Source organism: Neltuma alba, unplaced genomic scaffold (genome assembly GCF_004799145.2).
Source record: "Neltuma alba isolate B1F8T4 unplaced genomic scaffold, ASM479914v2 tig00011687_pilon, whole genome shotgun sequence".
NCBI classification, from domain to species: Eukaryota; Viridiplantae; Streptophyta; class Magnoliopsida; order Fabales; family Fabaceae; genus Neltuma; species Neltuma alba.
In genome coordinates, this window is record NW_021636326.1 from 329,144 (window position 1) to 340,443 (window position 11,300).

General features: G+C 38.3%; 2 protein-coding genes across 3 annotated transcripts; one reads left to right on the forward strand and one right to left on the reverse strand.

The window, feature by feature from the left end:
- The first annotated feature begins 885 nt into the window (after positions 1 to 885).
- Positions 886 to 4,009, forward strand: LOC114716726 (B3 domain-containing protein REM16). 2 transcript variants are annotated; one of them, XM_028901773.1, is made up of 5 exons: positions 886 to 1,006; positions 1,213 to 1,399; positions 2,128 to 2,689; positions 3,155 to 3,330; positions 3,474 to 4,009. In XM_028901773.1, the coding sequence occupies exons 2-5, from the start codon at positions 1,289 to 1,291 to the stop codon at positions 3,801 to 3,803; spliced, it is 1,179 nt and encodes a 392-aa protein (XP_028757606.1). In that variant the 5' UTR covers positions 886 to 1,006; positions 1,213 to 1,288; the 3' UTR covers positions 3,804 to 4,009. The 2 variants fall into 2 exon arrangements, with proteins under 2 accessions (XP_028757606.1, XP_028757607.1); XM_028901774.1 differs by lacking the exon at positions 886 to 1,006 and having other exon boundaries at positions 1,188 to 1,399.
- Positions 4,010 to 4,915: 906 nt separating this feature from the next.
- On the reverse strand, positions 4,916 to 8,168 carry LOC114716780 (transmembrane protein 147). Its single transcript, XM_028901839.1, has 7 exons — positions 7,973 to 8,168; positions 7,120 to 7,189; positions 6,958 to 7,017; positions 6,419 to 6,533; positions 6,192 to 6,307; positions 5,749 to 5,873; positions 4,916 to 5,362 (listed from the first exon to the last, which is right to left on the reverse strand). The coding sequence occupies exons 1-7, from the start codon at positions 8,047 to 8,049 to the stop codon at positions 5,239 to 5,241; spliced, it is 687 nt and encodes a 228-aa protein (XP_028757672.1). The 5' UTR covers positions 8,050 to 8,168; the 3' UTR covers positions 4,916 to 5,238.
- Positions 8,169 to 11,300: the final 3,132 nt, after the last annotated feature.

The following is an 11,300-nucleotide window of genomic DNA, read 5'->3' on the forward strand; positions in this document are numbered from 1 at the left end:
GCACTTATTTTGTTCATTAAGTCTCTTACCTATGAACAAGGATGATTTGTGAAAGTTGCGTTATTGCATTAATGTGAAATTTAACATGATACTTGGATAGTAGTCACTGGAATTTTATTTTAGCTGCTTATCAAACGGAACCAACGGCTAATGCGTCGCTTAACAGCCGTCCGTTACTTCGCAAATCTGTTTTCAGGAAGGAAGAGTTGGCATGAGTAGGCTTAACTTTCCCATCAGCTTATTTTCTCAGATGCTTCGAATTTACGGACAACAAAGTCGCCTGCTAATAGAGTCATGCAGGATGCAACTAAAGTATTTGTTGTAGGCTATGAATTGATTAGTAGACAAATGCTGCGCCAATGCCGAATCAAGTCTAATAAATGCTGCAATAGGTTTTTCACCTTCATATCATGAAGTATAAAAGCATCTTCTGATGGTTTATTATTATAATTTGGGTGGCGTATGGCTGCTGATGACCTTTTGCAAGACTTAATGAATTGGTGTAAAAATGAGTCATTGTATTAATGTATTTTTATCTAGTAATTTTTAATAAATCGGATATTTGAAGTAATAATTCTTAAATAGAAGAGCAAAAGATTCATTTGATTGGGCAGAAGCAAACTATTACACCATGATAGGCCTGTTTGGGGCAGTGATGAAAAATATTTATATACATGTTTTATGTAAGTCAAGAAAAAAATTTTCTTACATATTTACTTTTTACTGAGTAAATTATAATTAAAAAATTATTTATAATTTATAATTTACTCTGAACTTAAAAGAAAGTTATTTCTTCTTTTTCTCTCTTTTTTTTGCTATCCATTTTACAAAGCATAAAGCTGAGATAGCCTTCGGAAGTCGTGCCGCCCACAGAGGGAGGGGGGTCAGAGGCAGAGAGAAGTGGGCCCACCAAGCCCCCCTCTGCCTCGTGCTCCTGGATTCTTGATTGGATTGGATGGGCGACATCACAGCACCTGGGGCTGGGCGAGGTCGCATAGGAGTACTGGTGCTTATTTATTTGTGTCCGTTTTAATTGCTGGAGGCTTTTTTTTCCAAAAAATATAATCTATATTTTCAAAATCATCTTATTTTTTCATACGTACCCTTCATTAAATACTTTTTTAGCGCACACTTAAAATTCCCGAAACGGTCGAGAAGATAATTATGCACTTAATAAAAGGACCTTGGTGATTTTTTATTGAGCTTATGTAGTGGATTCCTGGAGCTCGCGAGCTGCTTCAACTCTAAAGGCTTCTACCCTTGCCCTGCGCGATCTGTGTCAGTAGAAATGGGAGAAAATTGTGAAAGCTGTAGATCATGGGTAGACGACATTTACTGGACCCGTTTCCAATTCGTCCATTTTGCCTACTATCTTCCCAAGGGCTTTGATCGACAGCTTGTAAGTCTCTCTTCCTCTTCCTCTTCTTTTCTGTCGCCGATCACATAATTGGCCCACCCACTCGATCATACAGATTTCATTACATATGAGTCTTAGTCTGTAATTTCAGTGCACGCTTCCCGTTGTTTGCTTTCTTCTCATCCTCATACCTTCCAGGGGTGCCGATATTACCTTCCTTTTGTTTGGCCCCCTTTCTTCCTCGCTTTTCTTTGCAGTATGTCGAATTGCCCTCTTATATTTCTTTCTTGCTTTTTACCTTTTTCTACCTGTTTTAACCTTTATGATCTTAAGATCGATTGTTATCTCGTGAGTCCTTCTATGTCTTTGCGAAGAGACCACAGTTTCTCTGCCTTTGTTGGTTCATTTTTACAGTCCCAGCGTTTGTAGAAATCTTTATAGACACTATAATGTGGGGGAAAGCGAATAAGAGTTCCAAGAGAGACAAAAGTGGGTAAAAAGAAAAGATTGAATGGGGAGAGAGCAAATGTGTGCATGCGTGTGTGTAGTTGTCCTAGTACTAGAATCACTGACAATACCCGTAAAATGTCTAGCGGCCGCTTTTCTGATAGATAATTACTTGCTTCAGTTGCTGAAAAAACTTCATGCTATCTTCAGATACTGCGATCAGTACCATGTGATCAGAAATATGTTCTGTAAATATTTCTCTTCAGCGTGTTGTATCTTATTCTCAAATATGCGAATTAAATTTTATTGAATAAAAACTGCAGACACTGCCCAGAAGTTTTTCAGATAATTTAAGAAAGAAATTGCCAGATAATGTGACTCTGAGAGGTCCTGGTGGCGATGAGTGGAATGTTGGATTGACAACCACAAATGATACCTTGCATTTCACGCACGGCTGGCAACAATTTGTTGAAGATCACTGTTTGGAAGAGAATGATCTCCTGGTCTTCAAGTACAATAACGAATCGCAGTTTGATGTTCTAATATTTGGCCGGGGTGGCTCCTGTGAGAAGGCTGCTTCTTATTTTGTTAGGAAATGTGGGCATACAAATAAGAGAATCAGAGGTAACCGTTTGAAAGAAGTCAATTTCCGCTCTAATATTCCCACTGAACATGCTTCGCCTGAGAAGTTTGTGCATGGAGAGAGCATGGGAGTGCCGGCTGTCATCCCTTCTGAAATTAGTAGCAAAGAGGCCCGTGATGCTGGTGTGGAATTTGCCTCCCCTGTGACAGCAATTCCAGTGGCAGTTGCGGATGTCCAAACTAAGCAGAGGGGAGGAACCAGAGGATCTAAAACGCGCAGGGACAGAGCTAACTTGATTGCTGGTAATAATTTCACTCAATGTGACGCAGGGCCTAGACCTTTTTGCTGTTCTTCTACCTTTTTTCTTATTAAAAAAAACCTGTAACATGTTCTTATGGAAGGGACGATAATTTATGGAAGAGTAAAGAAATATAAAAAACCAAGAACAAGAAGGCTTCCCAAAACAAAGAAATACAAATTACAAACTCATTATCAGTTATAAAAAACAGGCAATTCATGAGTTCAAAAGAGTCTCCTAATCTCCTAGCATATCCACAAGGGATAATCATACCCCTAAAATAACTCTCTCTCCAAAGAGATGTAATGGAAGAAAATAGACAACTGCCCTTCCTGCATAGTCAGAATAACGGACAAATAGAAGCATCCCCAAATTAAAAAAGAGAAATAAGTTTCAAACAGTAATGGAATCAGTATTTGATGTGAAATCTGATTTTGGTCCTGATAATGGTGGTCAGTGAATTTGTTAGATGCTGAACCCTCATCTGCGAGCAGAAGTAAGACGAATGAAATTTATATTTCAAACAGAAGGCCTGTTACAGAAGATGAGAAAACGACTGCCCTCCAATTAGCTCAGGCAGCGTGTACTGACCAGGGTTTCTACATAATCATGCGTCCCACACATGTATACAAGAGATTCTATGCGGTAATCTGTTGCTTTATAACCTTAGTTTCCTTCTTAGGATATTCTAAAGCCTTGTTTATGTAATTTCGGTGGCATGGTATTCATAATGTTTGATGTTGATCTGGGCATTATAAACTGCATTGTTGTTTCTTGTGGCACGCCAGTCAATCCCTAGCAAGTGGTTAGCGGAACATCTTTTTCCTCACTCTGAAGACGTCATATTGCGCACGGGAGGGAATGAATGGCATGCCAAATACAGCTTTGAACATGGTCGTCGAACTGGAGGACTGACTGGTGGGTGGAAACAGTTCGCTCTGGACAATAACCTGGAAGAATTTGATGTGTGTGTGTTTGAACTAGTTGGTCAAGGCAAGCCATTGATCATGGATGTGACAATATTCAGAGTTATTGAGGATTATTCTCCTCTGCAGAATGTGAGTTATGGAGGCAAACGAGGCCCGAATTGCATCCAATCATGGGAGGTCGATCCTTAAATCTCGCGGATCATTGTATTTTTGAGGATGTGTACTAATGTAATCTTGGGTTGTAAGCTAAATGGTAATTTTTTTTTTCTTTTTATAAATGATAATCTTTCGCCCGCAGACCATGTTCAAGTTTTATTTGTGTCGTTGGGATGAAGTAGACTGGATAACTTTTCTATGGGTTTGTTGAATATGAAGTGGAAAATTTGTTCAAAAAATGTCTTGGTTACGTAGTGTTGTTTAGAAAGAAAAGAAATGTTCTTTTTTAGCCAAGCACAGATACTTTTTTTAATTGGAGAAAATTATGTTCAAAAGCACTGTTAAGTGGGTATCCTCCCTCTTAATAAAAAATTTTGGAGAAGAAAATATCAATAGGCCACAACTACGAGGGCTTATCTTGTGTTTTGGTTGAATGATTTTGCTTGGTTCTTTTAGCACAAAAAATTTTGTCGACCAGGTACTAATTATCATGTAAACTATGTGACGATGACATCTCTACGGTTGTGTCCCATTCCCAATCTGGGCTGTTCAACAATCTGTCGCTTTTGTAGCCCCAGAAAAGGAAGTGGAAAATTGACGCTTCTTTTTTGGGTCAGAGGAAACTTGACGCTTAGATGAGATGGGACCGCGGTCTAACATTTTTCAACGCACCGTTTTGCAATCAGGACGGTACCCTTGGACAATAGAGAGTGAACGCGAATTAATAATTCATTTTTAAAATTAATGCTTTGATCATTTCAAGTAGGCTTTGTGTAAAATGATTGGCACTTGTCTCTCTCTCTTTCTACACACACACACACACACACACATATATATATGAGATCATGCAGTTTCTTTGTCTTTGAGAAGGTTTAACCATGGGGCTGCCTACGCCGACTGAGACATTCCTTGGTAAGATGAAGTCACTGTGCATCATATAATCGGATGTCCCCCCCACCCCAAAAAAAAATGGTAATCCTTCATAAAAGCTCGGTCCGCACAATGTCGCGGTGCAGGTTGGGTTTGAACGCCCAAAAACAAAGCAGGGTTATGTATTTGTTGGTGATATATCTACAACAAAAGCCGTAATTCCCTCCTTTGAGTTGAGTTCGTGAGCACATTAGCACAACAAACAGGAGGAGCAGTTGTTGCGAAACATGAAAGAAGATTCTTCCAAAAATCAATTTCGTAGTGATCAACAAGGTTGATGCCTCAAACCCTAAGCAACTCAGGGCACAACTCCAAATTCACAAAACTCTAATTTTCATTTAACTTCTCGCAAGAAACATAAAAATCAAATATATCAAGAAATTGTAATTGATACATCTAAAGTTGGTAAAATTTAAACAGCAGGGCAGCTACCATCTGGTGCAGAGATTGGCTCATCAACACACTGGCCAGAAATAAGTTAAGCACAGTTTAACAATAATCTTAATGGCATTTCTCTGATTCTGGTCATGATAGGTTCTCATGCTGAAGGCCTCTGACATGCAGCAAAGAGCTGCCAACTTAAAACAGCCATTACCAAAGATGTGAAAAGTTCAAACCCTACGACCTTCAGTAAATGCCACCCCAAGCCTCGCCTCAGATAGCTGCACAACAGCAAAAGAGTTTAGACAGCACTATAATGGATTATGGCCAACAAAATGCTCTAAACATATGGACCATAAAAAAGTGCAAATTGATGACTGAGACTAAACTTTATGACTTCCAGGTACCCAATCACCATATCCATGATGCTTTACGACTGTTCATCATATCCTAATCAACTTTATACAAGGGAGAAGTGAAGATAGTAATGGATAGTATCAATATTCCCCAGAGAACAGTGAACTAGAGGCTTATGTTCAATGAGAGGTCCTATGCTCATTTTTTTATTTAAAACTATGTACTTACAGAAAACTAGTTTGCCCTACTATAAATTCAGAGGGGGGGAAAATAACCCTTGTTAGCCAAACAGTGATGAGACAGGAAATACCTAGTGATGGATGGCATGGTAGCCACAATCCCTGCACACAAATATATTATAGGAATCAGAGTCTTGGGTTTATTTTTTCGGAGCCACATCAAAGATCCTAGTGCCGCAAGAGATATGCTCAAAACCTGTACAGATCACGAGCAAAAACTCTGTTTAAATAATTATGTACTACAAATTTGAGAATAAGTAGGAGCATATTTGCCTGAAGCAACTGACCTCCAGTTTCATCATTTCAACCAACACAGAATCCCACAATCATCAATACGAACCATAAAATTTATATCAAATTGAACTAATTTATGAACAATGAGGTTCATTCATTCCTCATCCTCCATGCAAAAAACACAGGGTATCATCCAGCAGCCAGAACATGTGCATTTGAACTCTTCCCTTTTTTTCCCCCCCAAAAAAAAAGAAATCTCACATTAAATCGATGAATGTACCAGGTTAGCATTAGCCTCTAGGCCTTGCAGAATGTAATCCCAAGTAAACTCTAGTCCTCTTGCGCCCACCCAAAGGGGTGCCAATCTATGCAGTACAGAATCCGCAAACGCCCATCCTGCCACAAGAGATGAATTGAAGAGATAGAAGAATCAATGCACTTCTCAAGAGATGAATAAACATAGACATCTTTTTTATCATATAAGATGTGACACCCTGTCACACTCACCTAGGCCAACTGCTTGAAATTTATGATTTTGAGAGATGTTTCTGTGAGTCAACTGGGTCAAGGCAAAATAAAGCCCAGCAACATCTATGAAGCCTATTAATGCCTTCAGACATTCCTGGGAGAAAAAATAAGCCACTTTTTATCACTCACTAATCATTGTAAAGGTATTAGAGGTGCACAATAACTTCACAATGGCATCCATGGGATCAAAGGTGCTGTCTCAACTTCTTTCGATTCAAAGAACAATTGTATGCTTAGCAAAAGTTTACAACAGAACTACCCTGCTAAGATTGTTTCTCCGCAAGCCCAAAACCCTATATTGACACCCCCACGAAGGGGAACCTCGCAGTCATTGGTAACAGATTCTAGCTTTTAGACCATTGGTGACATCCTTGTGGTGAATCCAAGGTCTTCAATTAATTAGGTATCAAGATCATGCTTTTAAGGAATTTTCCAAAAGAATATCTAGCTGCCTTACGTAAAAGTACAGGTGCCTAAATGCATGCATAAATAGATAATAACACAATGTAGCAACATACCTGATAAGGATCAAAGCTATCGCTCTCAGATACCTTGAGAAAAGTTGCGAGACAAACGAGCTGCCAACATAAGCAAAACAAAAGAAAAGAGACACACATAATCTTACTTTGTGCAAATATTATTTTGATACATAGACCAGAAAATTCAGTACATTTCCCAACCTTAACTAATGCTGTCGCGAGATAAACAACAGCTGCTTTGATAGAAGTACCAAGGGTGTCATACTCAGATCTGCACATGTAAAATTGTCACATGATCACATGATCAAGCAAACAAAGCACAATAACTACTTTTTTCTGTTGTGTTGCCAAAGAAGAAAGTAAATAATTCTGAGATGATTCAACTCAAGAATATTTAATTAATGCCGTGCTATTGCTTACAAGTTTACAACTACGAGGCCTTGATCACATAGCAGGAGCAACTTTTGAAGAGTATTTGATATTTAAAAGCAATGATACAGAAAATTTCAATCAGGCATTCATCGGAACTAGGCTGTCCAACTTTCGGTTTGAGTTTTTAAAAAATAAATATAAAAAATAAAAACCTTCAGCTACTAAGCAACAAACTCATTGGAAAATGAACAACATCTAGATCATGAACATAGCCAAACCGTTTAATGATCTGTTTCACGCATGGAATCCCATCTGCAATTCGTGAGCAGGAACCAATTTGAAAAATGAACTTCTCGGATAATATCACCGTGCGTTTGGATATTCTATACATAAGCAGCTACACTAACCAAAGGGAAAAAAAGGTCCGTCTAGGGCACTATGAAGAGGGACGAAAAAAAACAAAGGACAGTAATTCAGCGGTAAAAAGTAAGACGATAGGGCAAAATTATAGAACTTGTCAGAGGATCGATAGGTATAAATTTGCATCTTCAAAAAATTAGATCCCGAATTTGGGAAAAAAAGAAAAAACGAAAACAGGGATAGACATAAAACCAGATTAGGGGATGAAAGCAAGAAGGAAGGAATGAGGTAAGGGAGATGGATCTATGAGGAAGAGACTTACAAGGGAGTAGCAGAATAATAAACGGCGTGCGGGCCGAAGGTAAGAATTGCACAATTGAAAAAATGAAACAAGGTCATTCTTCTCTGTCGCCGATGAACGCCCGCGGAACAGCGGCAAGACACAGGTCCAGTTGAAGCACAACAAGAGAAGCCTCAGTTCACCCTGTGATCTCAATGTAGCAAGCTGCGACTGATGACGTAGTAATTGACTTCCCTAAAAACTCCTCCCCCGTCACGTTTTTTTGTAACCAACAGCTGCAGTTCTCATATTATTTCTAAATAAAAGTAATGTTTACAAATTATTTTAAGTTTTTGTGATAAATTTTTTATTTTACTTTTATTAATTATTTATTTTAATACTTAATATATTTATTATCTTATTTCTCAAATCATCATCTCTTTCCATCCACATTCTCTCTCTTTTATAATTTTTTTATTATAATAATTTTTTTACTCTTTTTCTTGTATCCTCACTCTTCTCATAAATAAAGATATTTTAGAAAAATTATTTATAATTTCTACCTATTTAATATTTTTAACTAACCTTTTGATTTATATAATAGAGTTCAACGTCTCTTATAAAAAAAGGCGGAGGAAGTCCACATGAATAGTTTTTTTTTCCCTGTAAAGAAAATAGTTCCATAAAAAAAATCATATTACCTTGATTACTTGATAATGAATGGGGAAAAAACAGTTTAGCCTGTCAACAAGGCCGGAAACATGAGAGTTGCGTTTTTCGGCGGCTAAACGGGTCACGGAATTTGGGCTTCCAAAAGCATAGTTTTTGTTTTTATTTTAGACTTAGCAGACCTGAGGTCACCCCAACATAACATTTGGGGGAATTCAGACGTGGGCTTCATGATTTGGGCTTCGGAAACCGAATATGAAGACAGTTGAATTTATTGTGTAAAAGTTGAAAATACACGAACCTGATTAAACATCAACTTTGAAATTGTCGTGGCGGCGATAATTTGCCAAAGGCCAGAAGTGATAGAACTTAAAGGGACCATCATCTGGTGGTGGATGGGCACTCATTTGAAGGCAAACCACATTCTATGTGGGATTCATGCTATATACTCTTCTGATCCTATTTATAAGACACTTTCAGTATATTTTATATAGACTAAGAAAAATTTTAAACTTCATTAATTTTCATCTAAAATTTAATAACTTTCTAACTTGATCGCTATTTAATATATATTATACCTAATGTAAACAAAATCAACATAATAGTAAATGAGGGATAAAATTGTACAAATATAAAAAAAATTTCTCTCAATGTCCTATAAATATGACCAAAAAACGTCTTCTCTCTCTGTGCTATAAATACAACCATAGGAGTATCATGTAAGGATGATGATTATGAAGAATCCATGCCTGGACGTCTTTGGAAGGGATTTGTGCTGAGTTGGAAAAGTTTGACTCCGAAGGGCTAAGAAACAGGGGAGGAGGGATGATATGCATCTATGCATGCATGCAAATTAAGCTCATGGCAGATGGAGGGATGATCCACGTCAGATTCCAGGCCTGCCTTGTTCCCAATGTTTGCATGCCGTGAGTTTATCACTGGGCGTAAATTGATAGCTGAGCTCGCATGCATTCTCATCTCACCTCCCCTGCTTACTTTTCTTATCCTTAAGTCAACAATCGGAGATTGGCTGGAAACACAAAATTCAGCAAGTGGGCAGACTTCTTGCCCAAACGACTCATAGTGCGGCAAAACTCTCTTTACTATCTGTCCTTTTCTATGCTTCTCATCAACACTAAATTAAATTATACCTTTATATCGAGCTATCCTAGCTACGAACTCTACAATATGAGCAAGCGGGCACCTATCACCTCACCCAAGTCAACAACGACGACAATTCGGTTGGCCTTTTCTTAATTTTGCTATGAATTCTCTGTAACTAGTCACACCTTAGTACTTAAACTGCGTATATACGAGTGAAGAATCAACTAGGCCACAAAAAAAGATGCGCAACAATATAATAATGTGTCTGTGCTCGACGTCCAAAGATATATATAGTTCCATTTCAAGATTTAATTTGCCTAATTCATAACTTGATCAGTTAGGCAGAAGCATTTCCCCCGCCCCCCCCCCCCCCAAAAAAAAACCACAACAAAAAAGAAAGGAACGAAAGAAGAAAGAGGGCCATTGCCCTTCTAGAAATGACAGAATTTGTCAGATTAACAGAAACGAAAAGATAAGGTAGTGAACATAATCCACCAAATCAAGATGAGAATTTCAGCATGTATGCTACACTGTTTTGCTTTTACATCGGCCATCTGCCTGTCAAGCTGAAACCAAAGCGGGCAAAAATAATTCTTTGAAGAAGCTGTAAGTTGTCAATTTTTGGGGAGATTTTATTGGTTAGCTGACGATATTATGAATTTTGTCAAGTGAACATGGCAAGTACTGGAATGAAAGTGAAGAGAAAGGGAAGTGGGGAATGAAAGTGAAATGAGTGTGCAACAAAAAACTGAATGGAGGCACATGACGATCTGTGTAGTGATGGGAGTTGTCCTCTTCTGACACCATGCAGATGCTCTTATATGCACTTTGCCTATGCAGTCCACTCACCATACTTGTGTATATTTAGCACTTCTAATCCCTCTGCCCTAACACGTACCTTTTTCACATTGGTCCACATTCCCATTATTACTTCTCCCCACGAATTTACTTATATGTACACTCTACCCACTACTTTCCTTTGTTTCCACTGCAAGCCCGCACCATCTTTATCCTAGCACCTTCCCACACCTCTGTCGGCTCGAGCCGATTCATACTAATAGTTATGTACATGACTCTGACGATGTGTGATGGATCAAGTTCTCAAATATGACATCGTGATCCACTTAATTACAGATTCGAGTAAGTGCTTGGTTCTCAATTCTTTCTTGTTATAGCGTGTGATGAGCCGATGATTAACTAATAATTGACCTCGTTTCAGTTTCAGCTTAATTTGTTTAGGATTGCGTGCACATTTGTATATATGACGCTTTGGAAGCCGTGCAACCTGCAGCTTCTTGTGTCGATGCGAAGGAAAGAACTTGTGATTTCAAAGGAAGGGACAGGTAGAGATTGGGAGTTTTGACCTTATTTTGAGAAGTCATATTAGGCACATTATTATCTCATGATTAAAAAGTTGAGTAAACATTGCCTGCAGTGTTTGTGTTGCGCTGTTGCCTAAAAGCTGCCATAGAAAGGCAAAAGATCTTGGTGATTTTGATTCAACTTCAGTGAACAAGCTAGCTATAGCAAATACCATAGCGGCATAACAAATAGTAATAATAATAAAATAATTATTGCTGGAAGAGATGCATGGAGG

What these genes read in the sequence shown, in the direction of transcription:
- LOC114716726 (XM_028901773.1), top strand. Translation starts at nt 1,289, where the DNA reads ATGGGAGAAAATTGTGAAAGCTGTAGATCATGGGTAGACGACATTTAC. An exon ending in AGGGCTTTGATCGACAGCTT is followed by an intron (nt 1,400 to 2,127) that starts GTAAGTCTCTCT and finishes TAAAAACTGCAG; the next exon opens with ACACTGCCCAGAAGTTTTTC. An exon ending in TATACAAGAGATTCTATGCG is followed by an intron (nt 3,331 to 3,473) that starts GTAATCTGTTGC and finishes GTGGCACGCCAG; the next exon opens with TCAATCCCTAGCAAGTGGTT.
- LOC114716780 (XM_028901839.1), bottom strand. Translation starts at nt 8,049, where the DNA reads ATGACCTTGTTTCATTTTTTCAATTGTGCAATTCTTACCTTCGGCCCG. An exon ending in ATTTCAAGCAGTTGGCCTAG is followed by an intron (nt 6,308 to 6,418) that starts GTGAGTGTGACA and finishes CTCTTGTGGCAG; the next exon opens with GATGGGCGTTTGCGGATTCT. An exon ending in ACCATGCCATCCATCACTAG is followed by an intron (nt 5,363 to 5,748) that starts GTATTTCCTGTC and finishes GCTGTTGTGCAG; the next exon opens with CTATCTGAGGCGAGGCTTGG.